Source organism: Corythoichthys intestinalis, chromosome 9 (assembly GCF_030265065.1).
Source record: "Corythoichthys intestinalis isolate RoL2023-P3 chromosome 9, ASM3026506v1, whole genome shotgun sequence".
Classification (NCBI taxonomy): Eukaryota; Metazoa; Chordata; class Actinopteri; order Syngnathiformes; family Syngnathidae; genus Corythoichthys; species Corythoichthys intestinalis.
Window position 1 is genome coordinate 57,249,581 of NC_080403.1, and position 19,219 is coordinate 57,268,799.

At 39.8% G+C, this 19,219-nt stretch overlaps 2 protein-coding genes across 4 annotated transcripts in view; one reads left to right on the plus strand and one right to left on the minus strand.

The window, feature by feature from the left end:
* Nucleotides 1-19,219, plus strand: part of per3 (period circadian clock 3) — a 62,796-nt gene that overhangs the window by 10,711 nt on the left and 32,866 nt on the right. For 2 of the 3 annotated variants that reach the window (XM_057845666.1, XM_057845664.1), the window contains exons 2-8: nucleotides 6,413-6,811; nucleotides 7,122-7,282; nucleotides 12,488-12,606; nucleotides 12,822-13,020; nucleotides 15,451-15,502; nucleotides 15,640-15,788; nucleotides 17,274-17,352. In XM_057845666.1, the coding sequence (XP_057701649.1) occupies nucleotides 6,531-6,811; nucleotides 7,122-7,282; nucleotides 12,488-12,606; nucleotides 12,822-13,020; nucleotides 15,451-15,502; nucleotides 15,640-15,788; nucleotides 17,274-17,352 (1,040 nt within the window). In that variant the 5' untranslated portion in view covers nucleotides 6,413-6,530. The remainder of the gene's footprint in view (nucleotides 1-6,412; nucleotides 6,812-7,121; nucleotides 7,283-12,487; nucleotides 12,607-12,821; nucleotides 13,021-15,450; nucleotides 15,503-15,639; nucleotides 15,789-17,273; nucleotides 17,353-19,219) is intronic. The other variant, XM_057845667.1, reaches the window with a different exon arrangement.
* LOC130921594 (ADP-ribosylation factor-like protein 8) lies at nucleotides 4,833-5,953 on the minus strand. The gene is made up of 2 exons (XM_057845668.1): nucleotides 5,772-5,953; nucleotides 4,833-5,353 (listed from the first exon to the last, which is right to left on the minus strand). The coding sequence occupies exons 1-2, from the start codon at nucleotides 5,892-5,894 to the stop codon at nucleotides 5,057-5,059; spliced, it is 420 nt and encodes a 139-aa protein (XP_057701651.1). The 5' UTR covers nucleotides 5,895-5,953; the 3' UTR covers nucleotides 4,833-5,056.

The following is a 19,219-nucleotide window of genomic DNA, read 5'->3' on the forward strand; positions in this document are numbered from 1 at the left end:
TTTCATGAGTCCCGCTCTTTTGGAAGTGGCGACAATTTGACTGTCCAAAAAGTCACGAAAGTGAGAGCGATTGCACGCCTGTGTGACTTGGGGTACCATGTGGTTCCCTTTTATGGTTTAATTTTCCCCAAAGCATTTTTTTATATACTCCAGTTCGTTCGGCATTGAGTCAGGTGGGTGCGACCGCGCCGCTGGCCGAGCGGCGACTTGCTATGATATGCTAGATTATGTCCCGTGGCACAGCACCACACTGTGACGCTCCACGTTCCTTCCCCTCCCAGGAGGGAGGTATCTCCTCTTCCATTTGTCCAATCAATGACTGCGCCTTCCATCCATGTGATGCTACTCGGAAAGTTCACTTGGCGCAGTGTGAATGCTGAATCTTTTCAACAACCCGTTTGCAAGTGTTGCTTCGAGGTAGCTCTCCAACCGGACCGTAATATTTTCTCTTGTGTATACTTTAAAATTTTACATAAATCTTTTAATTAGGGCTGTCAAAATTATCGCGTTAACGTGCGATAATTAAATTTTTCAATTAGTCATGTTAAAATATTTGACGCAATTAACGCACATGCCCCGCTCAAACAGATTAAAATGACAGTACTGCGTAATGTCCGCTTGTTATTGTTTTTTTGGTGTTTGGCGCCCTCTGCTGGCGCTTGGGTCCAACTGATTTTATGGGTTAGTACCATGAGTGAGCATGGTGTAATTATTGACATCAACAATGGCGAGCTACTAGTTTATTTTTTGATTGAAAATTTTACAAATTTTAATCAAATGAAAACATTAAGAGGGGTTTTGATACAAAATTTCTATAACTTGTACTAACAAATATCTTTTAAGAACTACAAGTCTTTCTATCCATGGATCGCTTTAAGAGAATGTTAATAATGTTAATGCCATCTTGTTGATTTATTGTTATAATAAACAAATACAGTACTTATGTACCATATGTTTAATGTAGGGCTGTCAAACGATTAAAATTTTTAATCGAGTTAATTACAGCTTAAAAATTAATTAATCATAATTAATCGCAATTAATCGCAATTCTAACCATTTATCAAATATGCCATATTTTTCTGTAAATTATATATATGTTCTGTAAAATAAATTGTTGGAATGGAAAGATAAGACACAAGATGGATATATACATTCAACATACGGTACACAAGGACTGTAGTGGGCATTTCACTCTACTGTCATTTAAATCTGTCTATGCTGTCCTCACTCCGAAGCGTCTACTTTTTCCAAAGCTAGACAGCTAGTGAACGACGCCTTAATAATCAGACTTCTTCCTTTTTCATCTGATTTATTAATAAAATAGCCTCAAACCATTGTCCTCTTTAGACCGTCGTAAAACTACAAAAAAAAGTACACAAGCATTGCATTAGCAACAACGTTAGCTTAGCACGCTATACAGGTTCACAAAACATAAACAAAAAGCGTCTCATACAAAAAAGTATAACATTTCCCTTACTAACATAATATGTGCATTATTTACAACAACCATACTTACGGACAAATCTTGTCCAAGGTTCATATAAGCACAACGTTACAACGTAGGCGTCAGCCCGAGACGTCCTGCAGCCATATTGAACTGGCAAGACAACAATAAACCATGTTGCAAAGCGACCACAAGAGTTCGCTGTTAGACAGCACAAAAAGCCTTGCTGTAAAACTTACCAAAAGGCAGAATACTATCTGAGCGGGACATGTACGTTAATTGCGTCAAATATTTTAACGTGATTAATTAAAAAAATTAATTACCGCGCGTTAACGCGATAATTTTGACAGCCCTAGTTTAATGTATATATCCGTCTTGTGTCTTATGATTACGATTAATTAATTTTTAAGCTGTAATTAGCTCGATTAAAATTTTTAATTTTTTGACAGCCCTACTTTTAACAGAATTGTCGGCTTGACATTATCGGTTGGAACCAGGAGGAAATTATCGGTTATCAGTATCGGTTGAAAAATGTCTTATCGTGCCTCACTAATTATGTGCCTAAGTACAGTGGGGAGAGCAAGTATTTTGATCAAATACTTGTTCTCCCCACTGTAGCATAGGCGTGGAGCGATGTATTTCTTATAGTTGTTTGTTCTTCTCCTCTTCTGTCTGCTTCCTCCATTTCTGTCCCCCCATAACTCCTTCCTGTTCGCTGCTTTTTCCTAATAAATAAAACATCATGAGCAACCACAATGGGATTTGTTTTACGAAATGGTTTTACGAAATTTCCGGGTCGCCAAAAATGCCTCAAAACAACCCTGACACTGCTTATGATCAATCACAGTATCAACGAAAATGAACAGCAGCGAGGCTGATACCCAATCACCAGGCTACAACGGGTTACTCTGTCTGTTATATCCAATCAGACAAGCATTCTTTGAGTAGACACTGCTTATAGTCAATTACAGTATCAAATAATAGTAGATACTGCTTATAATCAATTACAGTATCAAGTAATGTCGGCGACTTACAGGGAAATTTCGTAGCGGGTTTCGTAACTACTAAGTTTTTTACGAAGTGATCGAGATCCCACTTTCATGGAAGATGAAAGAAACTTCGTAACAGGTTCGCAGTGAGTAGAATAACAGGCACACTTTTGCTTATTAGCAATGTTTATTGAATAGAAATTGTAAATGAAATGAATAAATGAAGCTTAATTGATTACAATCCCACAAAAGCAAGCAGAAACAAAATCAAGAATAACTACACCGCTAGGTCTGAATTGTAACTCTTGCGAAGTAGTTAAAAACACACAATCACACATAACAATAGTGCTAGATATGGATTTGTTGTCGAAGCTAACACAGATATCTTAACACCAAAGCGCAATGAGTTCCTTTATGATATTGAAATCAAGCTCTTATCGTGTCGACAATGAACGGAGGGCCACACAACGTTCCTGGTTTGAGCAATCAAGGAACTCCGGCCAAGCGACTACGCGTGGAATCCTCTGACCGACCCTAAAGTGTGGCCCGGAAAAAGTCCGCTCTTATATGCCTAGGTCACGTGAGAACAGAGGGGGCCAACCCCTGATCTCAGGAGACACACTGCCTGTCCAATCATAGTTAGGCTCTTTATTGTCGTGTCCAATCATGGTTAGGTGCTTTATTGTTGTGTAACAATGATGGAATAAGGAAGGAACCCATGGTGCTTTAGTACACAGTCGTACTTTGTTATATATATACTTTGTTATATATACGTGCATTAAATAATGGTTTAACCAGTGCGGGTCACAAAAAGGTCACAGGGGTTTTTCCCCGTACAGGATTATATCAAATTCCCATGTGATACATTAAAATGATTCAGATCATAAGGACACTCAGATTCCTATTCTCAGTGTCTAATAAGGGTGTTACGGTACATGTATTTGTATTGAACCGTTTCGGTACGTGGTGCTCGGTTCGGAACGGAGGCATACCGAACGAGTTTCTGATGTAATGTAACCCTTACTTTTCGAGGCTGTGAGTCGATCGGGGTTACAATTTCTTTGTGTAGATTATATTTACTCCGTCTTCTCTACTATAATGAGGACCAACACGGTACGACAGTAGTACCCAGAAACGTCAACGGTGCGACAACGTGGCCGCCGCGAGAACACAGTGAAACGCGGGCTTTAAAGTCAATCAGCCAATGCACACCAGTCGCAGTGCGGCCGCATGTTAGACGCGTCCCAGAAGCGGCTCAACGCGAGGCACGCGAAAAGAATGGCAGAGTTTATTATTTGACGCGAGAAGCGACCCTCCTGTGTCAATACTACTACCGGCAGCTAGGATCGGGCCGACCGGAAGTCACTCGTGTAAAAATACGGTGGATCCGGTCGATTTTCAAACTAATATGCAATCGTAACCCACTTTTCGAGTCCATCAGATCTCGAGTGGTAGATCGGGGCACAGTTGACTTGTCTTTGTTGATTTACTGCTGTCTTCTCTGCTATAATAATAACCAACACGGCCCTGTGTTCAATACAAAACCCTCCTACCACAACAAAACAAGTAGGAACTAATATTCACATAGGAACTAAAGTTATACAACATAAAATATACAATAGAAATGAATACTACATCACATTTGTAAAATATAAACACAAACAGTGTTGGCCACATTACTTTAAAAAAAACTAATTAGTGAGTCACTACTTCTTCCAAAAAGTAACTGAGTTAGTAACTAAATTACTCTATTGTAAAAGTAACTAGTTACCAGAGAAGGTAGCTATTTCCGTTACGTTATTAAAAAGAAGTTGTTGTATGTCAAAGAATTTGAAATTTTCTGAGCAGTATTCGAGTCAGTTGAATAGAGAAGAACAGACAGGTAGTTGTGTTAAAGAACCTTGTAATATTTATTGCACCTCACCAGCAACAGATTTATCCTACACTTGAAGTGCAACAAAAATAAACACATTTGAATTGCTTACCACAGATGTCGACAAAAGCTTTGCCCTGGGACATAAATGACACTATACATGCACGTTCTTTCCTTTAATTTCGACCAACTTTAAGTAGTGTTTATATCTCCACCTCGTAAAGGACAAATTTTCCTCTGAGTGCTCTGCCATCATATCCCTCTGCATCTGTTTTGCGTGTGTGTTTGCCGCACGCGCTGTTCCGGTTTGTGTGTGAAAACACCAGCTCTGAAGTTTTTTTTTTTTTTTTTTTTATTCAAACAATAATACACACACTATACAGCACAACAGATACAAAACTGTAAAGCAAACATCAAAACATACCTAATGTATATATACAGTGCCTTCCATAATTATTGGATTTACAATAATAATGTGTTTTTTAGCTTCTAATATATTTTTTTCTAAATAATATGGGATAAATAATATGGGATCTTAATGGGAAAAAAAGAGAATTTGCCAAGCGGTATTTGGGGCTTCAACTAGGACCGTGTGCTTTGGTCATATGAGACCAAGAGTGAGCTTTATGGCAACAAACACTCTAAGTGGGTCTGGCATGCCACGAAAGATGCATACCTGTTAAGTTGTAGAAATTGCAAATAGGGAGATTTCTGTTTGCCAACCCCGATGACGCGCGCGCGCGACAATCGCTAAGACAAAATGCAACCATTTTTTTTCAAGTTCATTTTGGTCACAACACTTGTGTAAAAATTAACTACACTGTCAAAGAACCTCTTTTTGGTGGCATCAACTTGCTCCATGTATTGTCTGGCATCATGTGATACTGCTATGTTGCCTGTGTCATGCCAGTTCTCCTTGTTCCTGTAATCAACATCTAGGATATCCTCAGCTTTCTTGATCACGTCCATTTGCACAAATTTGGACATCAGCTTCCTCAGCAGCCTCTTCATCTCATCAACCATCACTCCAATTAGGGTTTCGTCAGACTAAATCAGCAAGATTAAAAACATTAATTACATCATTTAGAAAATTAATCATATTTGTTTTTAAAAGTATCTTTGTCATGGCAGTTTTTTAATTGAATTGTAACCTAGAATTGAAACTTTATATTTTTTGTTTCAGCACAGTAATAATGATATGATGTAATAAAGTGTATAGCATACACTTTAGCTTTAGCATAATAGCGAATCTAAATGATTAAACTTCAAGTAAGTAACGATATGCTTTCTCACTTAAATTCATATATTGTGGGGGTAGGACCGCAGTGGTTTAATATTCCATGATGTTTGATCCACGAAAACACAGAGTAAAGCAGCGACTTCTTCCTCGTCATCGTTCTCCCATCATTAGCTCTAATGCTATTAGCATTAGGCTAGTTAGGTATCGCTGGCAGGTAAGACTTACGGCAATTACGTTGACGAACGTCGTTTTTCCCGAATACTGGAGGCCGACCAGGGTCAGCTCCATCTCTTCCTTCCAAAATAAAGACTTGAACCAGTCTAAAAGCCGGTTTATTAGTGCCAGCATCTTGGGAAGTCGGTGGTGCTTCGCCTCTTCCCTCCCTGTCAGATGATTGGTTGGGCTTTTCCAGCTGGGGAGTGAGGGCAGGGAAGTCGGAGACGGCCAGGCTATTCGTTATTGGTCACTTTCCGAATCGGGCCGAATGGTATCGTTACAAAACGGTGACAAACAAAAACGTTAAAAAAAAAAAAAATTTGGGGAAAATCGGGAGATTTGGCTTTCTAATCGTGAGGCGTGAGCATTGGGGTCAAAATCGGGAGTCTCCCGACCAAATCGTGAAACTTAACAGGTCTGAAGATGCGCATGCTGAAAAGCACCTCATACCCACTGTGAAGTATGGGGGTGGGTTAGTGAAACCGAGGTACGTAACGAACCGAGATTTTTGTGTACCGTTGCACCCCTAGTGTCTAAGCAGCTGAACAGGACAGGTTAAAAGAATAATTATGATATCAATAATCGGTCACCATCAATTACCCCTTTAGAGGCCTTCTACTAAAATTGTTTTTCATCTTTCAAATTTTTAGTGCTCAAGACAAATCACCCTCCCAGAAGTCTACACAAATTAAAGAACCCAATGGAACCCATTCTTGTCATCGATCATATGAAGACCCCGGCTTATCAGCGTTATTGGCGGAATTGACGATGATGTACGACCAAAGCGAGGAGATGCCGGCTGGCGACAGCGGCCCGGACGGAGAAGAGCCTGTGATACCGTCGGTCACAGAAGAAGATGGCAGGCAAGAGAGGATATCATTGAGAGAACGGGCTCAAACTAGATGTGCCGGCGTTCACGAGTGCGGCGAATCGGGTGGAGAAGTTAGGCAGGAAGACGAGGAGATGGCTAGTGGATCGCACGACCTTTCCTCCCCGGACAATCAAAGTACTGGAAGCGCTACAGGATCCACCTCTGCTTCCGTTAAGAGGTAAGAACTCTTAATGTAGTGTACATGTTAACTGCGTGCCAGTAGTGTTAGCGAGATAGCGTTAGCCAGCATGTTACTTGTCGCTGTGTTTAGTGATGTCATCACAAAAGGACTAAGGTTCTTCACACTCTTCGATGGTAAACTTTCGGTCTTCAAAACCGATGATGCATTTTTAGCTATTTTCGGTGCAGAATTTTCGCTCACATCTCTCCATTTTTCACAAAACTCGACTCAAGTAAATGCAAGGTGTTACCACCCACTTCTGAGGACCTCTTTATGTTTCCCCTAATGTGTGTACCCCTATATGCAGCAGTGTAAATACAGATGGGAGTAAAGGTCAGATCCACAAAGATATGATGAACACAGTGGCCGAAATGAAGAAGAGGCTGCCATCCGACAAACGCACCCGCAGCAAAGCCAGCACTGTGGAGGCCTTGCATTATGCCCTCAAGTGTGTGAAACAAGTCCAAGGTAACCTGTCGCCTCATCTTCGGCTGTCATTGACGGAGGTAGACGTCCTAACCGTTTGAACTGGTAGGGCTGACGGCAAATTCATTGCTCGGCCCCCTAATTAAAATAGATTGGACCCCTGCTACTGACTATTTGGGACAAATATATCGTGATACAAAATGTTTTGGGGAAAAAAATGGATCCCAAGTTATTGACCAGATGCACTGCCTCATGAGTTGAGCAACATCGCCCATAAATAATTTACAGTGGTATGGAAAAGTATCTGCACCTTTTAGAATTTCTTACATTTCCGCATAAAATCGCCATCATATGTGATCTGATCTTTGTCAGAATCACACAGATGAAAAAACAGTGTCTGCTTTAACTAAAACCACCCAAACATTTATAGGCTTTCATATTTTCATGAGGATAGCATGCAAACAATGACAGAAGGGGGGAAAAATAAGTAAGTGAACCCTCTGCCTAAGGAGACTTAAAGAGCAATTGAAACCAATTTTTACCAAGCAATTTAAGTCAGGTGTGTGCCAAATCACTGATGAGTGGTTTAAAGTGGCCCTGCCCACGATAAAACACACATCTGGTAAGAATTGTCTTGATGAAAAGCATTGTCTGATGTGCATCATGTCTCGGTCAAAAGACCTGTCTGAAGACCTGTGATCAAGGATTGTTGATTTGTATCATCTCTAAAAGCCTGGATGTTCATCAATCGACAGTCAAAGAAGTTGTCTGCAAATGAAGAGCGTTTGGCTCTGTTGCTTCTCACAAAAGATGACAGCAAGAATTAGGTGCAGAATACGCAGAGAGGTAAAAAAGAACCCTAGAGTGTATGCTAAAGACTTAGATATTGGACTGTGCCAGTGATTTCTCTATGTGCACACATCAACTATATGTAAAACTATGGCCAAGAATGGTGTTCATGGGAGGACTCCACGGAGAAAGCCACTGCTATCTAAAGAAAACGTTGTTGCTCGTTTATTCTTGGCAAAAAGGCACTTGAACACTCCACAGAACCGAAGTTGAATCGTTTGTGAGTAACACACAACGTCATGTGTGGAGGAAAACGGAACAGCTCACCAACATCAACACCTGATCCCCACCGTAAAGCATGGTGGAGGGAGCATCATGATTTGGGGCTGTTTTGCTGCCTCGGGGCCTGGACAGCTAGCAATCATTAATGGAAGAATGAATTCAAACGTTTATCAGGATGTTTTGCAAGAAAACCTGAGGCCGTCTGTCAGACAGTTGAAGCTAAAAATAGGACAGATGTTGCAACAAGACAGTGATCCAAAACAGAGATGTAAATCAACTTCAGAATGGTTTCAGAAGGCCAAAATACACGTTCTGGAGTGGCCAAGTCAAAGTCCAGACTTGAACCCCATTGAGATGCTGTGGCATGTCCTAAAGACAGCGATTCATGCCAGACATCCCAGGAATCTGACTGAAATACAGAAGTTTTGTTGAGAAGAATGGGCCAAGATTAGTCCTGATCGATGCGCCAGACTGATCTGCAGCTAAGTTATGGCTGCCAAAGGGAGGTGGCACAAAATATTAAATGGGAGGGTTCACTTATTTTTTCCCTGTCTGTCATTGTTTGCATGCTATCCTCATTGAAATATGAAAACCTATAAATGTTTGGGTTGTTTTAGTTAAAGCAGACACTGTTTTTTTCATCTGTGTGATTTTGACAAAGATCAACTCACATTTGCTGGAGATTTTATGCAGAAATGTGAGAAATTCCAAAAGGTCCAGATACTTTTTCATACCACTGTAGTTAGATTGTGTCACTGATCCAGTGATTTTCCTCATGAGTATCAACATGTAGTGCAGGCATCAGCAGGTGAATTAACCAAACATCATTCAAACTCACGGTTTCAAAACAAAACAGAAATGATCACATAACAACAAACTAAATAGGAGGGCTGCAGCTATCGATTATTTAAGTAATCGATTAATCAATTTGTTAATTCGAATGATCGAGTCATCGGATTAGGAACATTGCAGAATAGATTTTAGGAGATGTCAAATCAGGGCCAGTTGTAAGTTGGCATGTTTAAGGGGGCATCATATGTACACATCATGCTCCAGCACCCCAGGTTTAGGGTTAGGGTTTACGCTAGTTAAGGAACCACTCACAACAGGCAGGGGAAGGGCAGTGACAAATTGGAGGAATGAGCCATTTTTTGAGTGTCCCAAACTTCAAGAAAGCGCATTTATCAAGGTTTCCTCGGTCGTGACGTGTGCGTCTCCGTCCACCGAACAGCATATCACTACGCCAGCACCTCTGCTATTGAACGCGCTAAAAGTTTGCCACAAAACGCGTACTGCCGCCAGGAACTAGGGAGGGGTTCAGAATCGGCACCTTTCAAACGGAATTTCTCGAGCCTCCGGGGTAGTAGAACATTTTGGAAGATGTTCGCATACTTCTGAGAAGGTACCATATTTAATATCTGCCTAATCGTTAAAAAAAAAAATCATTGGGATAATGTTAAAAAGGTACTGGAAAAGTGGTCTTGAAAAGTGCTTGAATTTGTACGTGAAAAAGGTGGACGAACCCTGATGATTGGATGTCTATCAACGTCAATGGCACGCAAAAAAACGTATCGCAACAAGAGATACAGTGCCCTCCATAATTATTGGCACCCCAGAAAAAGATGTGTTTTTTAGCTTCTAATAATTTAAAAAAAAAAATTCAAATAATATGGGACCTTAATGGAAAAAAAGAGAAAAATCCAACCTTCAATACAAGTGCATTCATTCAGTGGGGAAAAAAATCCCACATAAAGAAAAAAATTATTTAACATCAAATAATGTGTGTTTTCCGAAATTTCCAGGTTCGCAGTGAATCAGTTAAAGGCACACTTTTGCAAAATAGACAATGTTGATTAGAAAATGCAGAATAAATGAGATTTATTGATTACAATCCCACAAGAGCAAGCAAACAAGTATCAACAAATGTCAACGATGACGCTAGATTTGAGTTTGTCAACACCAGAATCCCCGCGTTACCGTTACAGCAAAACGAAATGTCCCTTCGCAATTAAAATTGCTTACCGTGACAAATGAGCGGGGAGCCAACACACTCTAGTAAGGCGGCGAAGGAACAAAGCCAGGCGATCCGTACGTGACCCGCTGGCGGACTTCCTTCGCTGCGTTGGCTCCCGCTCATTTGTCACGGTAAGCGATTTTCATTGCTAAGGAACACTTGGTTGTGCTGTAACGTAGCGCAGGGATTCTGGTATTGACAAACTCAATCTAGCGTCATCATTACCCTTGTTGTACTTGTTTTTGATACCTGTTGCTTGCTCTTGTGGGATTGTAATCAATAAATCTCATTTATTCTGCATTTTCTAATCAATAAACATTGACTATTTTGCAAAAGTGTGCCCGTTACTGGTTCACCGCGAACCTGGAAATTTCCGGAAACAATGTGTGTCACAATCATTAGCACCCCTGGTGATAATACTTTGTACAACGCCCTTTTGCCAACAAAACAAGGTCTGTGGACTGAGATGGCCATGGGAGGAGCTTGATTTTGTGTCTGGTGAACCATTTCTGTGTAGATTTGGCCATATGTTTAGGGTCATTGTCTTGCTGAAAGACCCAGTGACGACCCATCTTCAGCTTTCGGGCAGAGGGCAAAAAATTTTGATTTAAAATGTCCTGGTATTTCAAACCATTCATGATGCCATGCACCCTAACAAGTAGTGGTGTCAACAATAATCGATGCGGCGATGCATCCCGATGCGGGGCATGGACGATTCGATTCGATGCGGGCAACAAGCCGAATCGATTCAGCGCATTTTAAAATATATAAGTAAGTTCAAAAATCTTCCCTGCGCAATTCCAGTTATGCAACGGATTTGGTTTCCCCATTTGTATTATTATTCTCATGTTTCATTTTTTACACACCGCATAACTCTGGTCAAGTTTCCCACCAACCTTGTAGCAGCCAAAATGTCTCCAGATGTCTGCTTTCAATATCTTAGGTGCATCAATAATCTTTCTCGCTCCCTCTTTCTTCGCTTCAGCCATTGTTATGTTATGTCCTATCTCTTAGAGGTTAGATCTCGTTCCCGAACCCGATTACATTTTGGGCCCGAAAAAAAAAAAGGGATAAAACTGGGAGCAGGCTCTCTCTGTATTGTGCATTTGCTTGTGCACGCACATGAACGCCGTGGCCCGCATCTTTTTTTTTATATTATTATCATAATTTCGTTGTGTAAATGCTTTTATAATGATCATAAAAATATGTTGACTATTTAACCATTAAGAAACCTTGCTTTTTTCTGCTAACTGAGAATTCGTTACGAAAGACACTTTTATTTATGCACACAAAGGCAAAAAAAATGTAATCCTTTTGAATATTCTCCTCTGTGTGTCTGCAAAACCGCATTTTTTTTTTTTTTTTTAAATATTAACTTTCCCGGCGTTATTTGGTTGTGTAAATGCTTTTATAATGATCATAAAAATATGTACACTATTTAAACATTAAGAAAACTTTTTTCTGCCAACTATAAGAAATGAAAATAAATTGCTGCTGCTGCGTTTTTTTTTTTTTCGCGTCGCTCCAACAAAAAAAAACAAAAGAAATTCTTTTTTTTTCAGGCTGGGCCTGCAAATCTAGTTAATTGATAGGGCTCGGGCCGGGTCAGGCTTCAATACCAGCGGGCTGTGGCGGGTCGGGCTGGATTTTTTTAGGCCCGATCTAACCTCAATTGCACATATATAGTGTGGGCTAGGCCTACATTTTACTTTTGTTCTACATTTCAATTTAGTTGATTGGTCTCATCTGACCAAAGCACACGGTCCCAGTTGAAGCCTGGGACCGTGTGTATTTTTGTGTGAGACCAAGATTGAGCTTTTTGACAACAAACACTCTAAGTGGGTCTGGCCTTGTTTTGTTGGCAAAAGGGGGTTGTACAAAGTATTAACACCAGGGGTGCTAATAATTGTGACACACATTATTTGATGTCAAATAATTTTTTCTTTATGTGGGATTTTTTCCCCACTGAATGAATGCACTTGTATTGAAGGTTGGATTTTTCTCTTTTTTTCCATTAAGGTCCCATATTATTTGAATTAAAAAAATATATATATTAGAAGCTAAAAAACAATCTTTTTCAGGGGTGCCAATAATTATGGAGGGCACTGTATCATCGAAAGCTAAGTCTTACTAACGTGCATACTGTATGTTGTTCTCTGCAGCCAATAGTGAGTATTACAAATTGCTGATGCGAAATGGCCAGGATGTGAAAAGCAACGCCACCGTTTGCACTCGTGAAGAGCTGGAGAGAGTCACCTCCGAACACACCCTCAAAAACACGGTACACACGCCAATACTTGCCACTCGTTTGTGCGTTTTCTCATACTAGAAGATGCCGACGATGAGCTTAATCCGGTTTTGAGAGTCTCATTGTCGTTGTGCATGTCTCCCTTATTTTTGCCTGACCCTGGGTGGTGTGTGAGTGTATACGTGTTTACTGCTTTTTGCGTGTGTCTGTGACTTGGGTCGCGTGTGCGTGCACCTTTCTTTTTGTAGGACTCCTTCGTGGTGGTGTTCTCCCTATCGAGCGGCCACGTGCTACACGCGTCCGAGCAGGCTCCGAGTATCATGTGCTGCAAAAGGAAATTCCTCGAGTCGACCAAGTTTGTGGAGTTGCTTTTCCACCAGGACGTGAATGTCTTCTATTCTCATACGGCGCAGCCGCATCTCCCGCCCTGGACCAACTCGCACACAGGTATTTTTGTGACATGTTTTTTTTTATTGATTGATTTTTTATTTATTTTTTGGAGTAACTACAATGGCTCATTCTCGGCGGACGATGAAGGCAAGCACTTACTGAAAAATAATATCCTGCTCAATGGATTTTTTTCCCTATTTTTTTTTTTTTTTTACCCATACATTTCAAAATAATACATTTTAGAGCTATACTTGGAATACCGTGAAACCGCAGTATTTTTGCTTAAGGTTATCATACCGTCAAAATCTCATACCACAGTGGTTCTTAACCTGGGTTCGGTGAGTCAATCTCAGGGGTTCTGTGAAGGTTATGCCACTCATGGCCCTATTTTTGGACGCAGACTAAATGTAGGCAATGTGACGTTTTAGGCCAGGTTTTGAACTGCTTAGTCCGCAATTTACAGGCATTATTCCAATTCTTCTATTCCTCTGATGGGAGAAGAAACTGGTTTGCTTAGTGGAAGGTTGACTATCAAATCGTATGAGGAAATACAACAGACCTAGGGGTGGCGCTCACTGCACTGACTTAAAAATTATTTTTTTAACATAATGACTTTGTGTACAAATTTGGCGATCATTCCTGCAGAGCAGAGAACGAAAAGTGGTATTTGGTATGTGGCAAAATTGATTTTGCCATGTGGCATTTTTTGGTATGTAGCAAAATTGATTTTGGCACATGGCAAAATGTATTTTGGATTGTGGCATTTTTTGGGGGATGTGACATTTTTTGAGTATGTGGCAAAATATAGTTTATCATATGGCATTTTTTTGGTATGTGGCAAAATGGATTTTGGCATGTGGCATTTTTTCATGTGACATATTTTTGGTATGTGGCAAAATGGATTTTGGCATGTGGCATTTTTGGGGGATGTGACATTTTTGGGATATGTGGCAAAATTGATTTTGCCATGTGGCAAAATGTATTTTTGGCATGTGGCATTTTTGGGGGAAGTGACATTTTTTTGGGTATTTGGCAAAATAGATTTTGCCATGTGGCAAAATACATTTCATCATATGGCATTTTTTTGGCATGTGGCATTTTGGGGGGAAATGACATTTTTTTGGGGTATGTGGCAAAATAGATTTTGCCATGTGGCAAAATATATTTCATCATATGGCATTTTTTTGGTATGTGGCAAAGTGGATTTTGGCGTGTGGCCTTTTTTTACCAGGCGACATCTTTGGTGTGTGGCAAAATGGATTTTGGCATGTGGAATTTTTTTGGTATGTGGCAAAATTGATTTTGGCATGTGGCATTTTTTGTGGAAGTGACATTTTTTTGGGGTATGTGGCAAAATTGATTTTGCCATTCGACATTTTCTTTAGTGTGTGGCAAAATGGATTTTGCCATATGGCATTTTTCTGCCATGTGGCAAACTGGATTTTGGCATGTTGCCTTGTTTGCCATGTGAAATTTTCTTTGGTATGTGGCAAAATTGATTTTGCCATGTGGCATTTTTTTGCCATGTGGCAAAATGGATTTTGGCATGTGGCATTTTTTGTGGAAGTGACATTTTTTTGGGGTATGTGGCAAAATTGATTTTGCCAAGTGACATTTTTGGGATATGTGGCAAAATGTATTTTGCCATGTGGCAAAATGTATTTTGCCATGCGACATTTTCTTTGGTGTGTGGCAAAATGGATTTTGGCATGTGGCCTTGTTTGCCATGTGAAATCTTCTTTGGTGTGTGGCAAAATCGATTTTGGCATATGGCAATTTTTGTTATGTGGCAAAATGGATTTTGGCATGTGGCTTTTCTTTTCTTCTTCTTCTTTTTTTTTTTTTTTTTGGCATGTGGCAAAATGGATTTTAGTATGTGGCATTTTTTTGGTTGAGAATCTTGAGATGCAGTCATGACAGCAACTGCACGCTCAAGGTAAATGCAACTAAGCAGGTTTAATCTTGAACAATATGAGATATATTTGTCCAAATTTGAATGAAAATTTATAAGATATGAGCATTGTGCCGGTCTTGGTTTTGTGGTCTGATGATGATAGCAGCTGTGAGCGATGCAAAAAAAGACAAAAACATACATTTTGGCCTGCTGTCTAAATGAGAAGGAATTTAAAAGAAAATATTTTTAATTCTAAAGGGTTCGGTTAATGCACGTATGAAACTCATGGGGTTCGGAATCTTTAGCAAGGTTAAGAACCACTGTCATACCAGCATATTCTTAGTCCCAACTTTACTTAAATCATATGAATGTGTTTAATTTGCTTAGTTTACTTAATTTACTGTGCATTTCAATGAAAAGTGAAGGTCATGAGGTTTACAAAACTGTACACCATTTTATTTGCCACATGTACAGTGATGGGCACTTAAATACATTTGTTCCCCCTGTACTGAAAAGTTGTTACGCAAGAATCTATATTGCTTACTGAATCATAAAGGAAAATAAATGACATTTCTCTGTGGCTACCTCCACAGCGGGAGTTCTATTTGACTCTGCCCAGGTCAAGTCTTTCTTCTGTCGAATCAGGTCAGTATTTATGTCGCGATCTGTGTTTTGAAAAATGAAAGACATTTAACCGAGCTCTTGTAGAAATTCAACCAATCTGCAATGATGTAACCGACATTTCAAGTACAAGACATTAAACCTCCTGTTTGTTTTTCCAGAGGTGGCAAAGATCGCGAGGGTGAGATGCGGTACAATCCGTTTCGCGTCACACCGTACCTGCTGAAAGTGCAGGGGACGGAGAACAGCAGGGAGAATGAAGAGCTGTGTTGCTTGGCATTGGCTGAACGGATCATTTCGGGATATGAGGGTAATTATCAGCAGCATCTCCCACAAAACACATGACGCTTTATGCCAATGGTCATTTTTCATTTTAGGCTTGATGCCTTATAGAAGTAATGTTATCCACAAAATTTACGTATGGGTCTCAAGTAGAGCTGAAACCAATACTCGAGCAACTCGAGTAACTCGAGTTTAAAAACTGATCCGAGTAATTTTATTCACTTCGAGTATTCGTTTATTTTGACAGCTCTAAGCATCACGTTTTGCCCGGACTACTTTTAATGCGGGACAACGCGCTGATGTTACGTGCGTAGAGGACGAAGCAAAAAACAACAACAACAAAACTTACTGCAGCAGACAGCCGCTACACACGACGCCGACGTTGCTAAATACTTGCCCGCACGATGCTAGTTGGTAGCAGGTAGCGTATGATGCGTCTCATAGAGATCACATGTATGTTGAACTAGATGCAAATTGACAGACTCGGCCGCGTCTGGGCAGCGTTAGTAAACAGCCGCCATCTTTAAGCAGTAGAGCGCTAAGCAAATAAAGAGCGCTAAGCGCTAATAAATAAAGATTAACGTTACTGTCACTAACTCAAGTAACGTTAGCCCTGCAGAGGGCTAGGTTTCTATTAATTATGACCACTTTCGATGCGTGGCTAACGTGTCTTACATACAGGCTTTAACATAACATAGCGTTGTGGAGTGATGAGGGTGTCAAATAAAAACTCAATAATGCTAACTATCAATTTTAGCTCAGTAGTCATTGCTGGATAAAACACCAAGTAGCACTGGTTCCTAATGTGCTCCAATACAGCCTGTATCATACATTTATTTTGAACACTGCAAAAACTCAAAATCCTATCAGGACTTACAGTTTAGACTAACTTAACACTGAACTAGAACTTAAAAATGGCTTGACACAAATAGAGATTCAATTGAAACACGTTGGGAAAAACACAGCTTTCAAGTGATGTGTGTTATCAAGCGTAATTACATTTTTTAGGTAGGAAATATGTTGTTTTTTTTAGAAGATCTCTTAAGTTTTTTGAGTGAAAGCAGTGAATTTTTTTTCTAGTCACATCTGAGATGCAATTGTTTGCTTTTAAGTGATGTGTGTTATCAAGCGTAACGGCATTTTTAGGTAAGATATATATCTATATATATTTTTTTTTTAATAAGATCTAAATGTTTTTTGAGTGAAAGCAGTGAATTAGTCTTTTTTTTTATTCTAGTTACATCTGAGATGCAATTGTTGGCTGTTTTCAACAATATACATCGAAAATAAAGACATTGATTGACTGAAAATGGATCAAGAATAGATGAAATGTCTTGTTTTCTCATGTATATTTATAATTGCTCTTCACCTAAAAATATATTTGTTTTATCCGATTACTCGATTAATCGATAGAATTTTCAGTCGATTACTCGATCACTAAAATATTCGATAGCTGCAGCCCTAGTCTCAAGTGAGTGGTGTATTTATGTATTTATTTATTTTACTCCCAAAGCACCTCGAATTCCCACGGACAAGCGCATCTTCACCACCACCCATTCACCTGGTTGTGTGTTCCTCGAGGTGGATGACAGGTAATATTTTTGGAAATCACTTAGACTTTCCTTTGTCCTGAATGATTAATTACGAACTAGACATAAGTTATCCAAGCTGGTGACTACCTGTAAGAAGGAAAGCATATACACTCACCGGCCACTTTATTAGGTACACCTGTCCAACTGCTCGTTAACACTTAATTTCTTATCAGCCAATCACATGGCGGCAACTCGGTGCATTTAGGCATGTAGCCATGGTTTAAGACAATCTCCTGCAGTTCAAACCGAGCATCACTATGGGGAAGAAAGGTGATTTGAGTGACTTTGAACGTGGAATGGTTGTTGGTGCCAGAAGGGCTGGTCTGAGTATTTCAGAAACTGCTGATCTACTGGGATTTTCACGCACAACCATCTATAGGGTTTACAGAGAATGATCCGAAAAAGAAAAAATATCCAGTGAGCGGCAGTTCTGTGGGCGGAAATGCCTTGTTGAGGCCAGAGGAGAATGGCCAGACTGGTTCGAGCTGATAGAAAGGCAACAGTGACTCAAATAACCACCCGTTACAACCAAGTTAGGCAGAAGAGCATCTCTGATCGCACAGTACGTCGAGCTTTGAGGCAGATGGGCTGCAGCGGCAGAAGACCACGCCGAGTGCCACTCCTTTCAGCTAAGAACAGGAAACCGAGGCTACAATTTGCACAAACTCATTGAAATTGGACAATAGAAGATTGGAAAAACGTTGCCTGGTCTGATGAGTCTCAATTTCTGCTGCGACATTCGGATGGTAGCGTCAACAACATGAAAGCACGGATCCATCCTGCCTTGTATCAACGATTCAGGCTGGTGGTGGTGGTGTAATGGTGTGGGGAATATTTTCTTGGCACTCTTTGGGCCCCTTGGTACCAATTGGGCATCATTGGAACGCCACAGCCCACCTGAGTATTGTTGCTGACCATGTCCAACCCTTTATGACCACAATGTACCCAACTTCTGATGGCTACTTTCAGCAGGATAATGTGCCATGGAATCATCTCAGACTGGTTTCTTGAACATGACAATGAGTTCACTGTACTCAAATGGCCTCCACAGTCACCAGATCTCAATCCAATAGAGCATCTTTGGGATGTGGTGGAACGGGAGATTCGCATCATGGATGTGCAGTCGACAAATCTGCACCAACTGTGTGATGCCATCATGTCAATATGGACCAAACTCTCTGAGGAATGCTTCCAGCACCTTGTTGAATCTACGCCACGTAGAATTGAGGCAGTTCTGAAGGCAAAAGGGGGTCCAACCCGATTGAATGATTTAGACACAAATGTCCTAATCAAAATATGGCCCAAACACAAAAAGGATTGCTTCAATCAAAGAAAGTGTTCAAATGCAAAATTTTCAATCTCAAATATTTTTTCTCATTCAAAAACTTCTTTCTATCATTGAAATGTTTCTTTTTTTGGTTGAAGTGATTTTTCTTTTTGAAAATCTTTTTTTTTTTTTTTTGAAGCAACTTCTTTTTTTGATTGAATAATAAAGAGAAAAATGTCCTAGCTAAAATATGGCCCAAACACAAATCAACATTACTTCAATCAAAAAGTTGCTTAAATAAAAAAAATTAAAATAAAAATTAATCAAAGAAAAATAGCTTTCACATGCATTTTTTGGTTTTTTTGAATTTCAAATTTATTTTAGCATTCAAACACTTTTTTTTTTTTTGTATTGAAACAACTTTTTGAAAAAATATATATTGTGATTGAAGCAACTTTTTTTTTTAATTGAAAAAAACTTTTTTTTTGATTGAATAATAAAGACACTAATCTACCTCCATTGGCATTACACCGGCGGGCGTACCAAATTCAATGGATGACGATCTTGGCGAAAAGTATTGCCTAAGCAGCCTGATTTAAG

Bases quoted from the DNA above. Each gene is read 5' to 3' on its own strand.
- LOC130921594 (XM_057845668.1), bottom strand. From the start codon at position 5,894: ATGCTGGCACTAATAAACCGGCTTTTAGACTGGTTCAAGTCTTTATTT. The intron at 5,354-5,771 runs GTAAGTCTTACC...TTGCTGATTTAG, and splicing joins CGTTCGTCAACGTAATTGCC to TCTGACGAAACCCTAATTGG.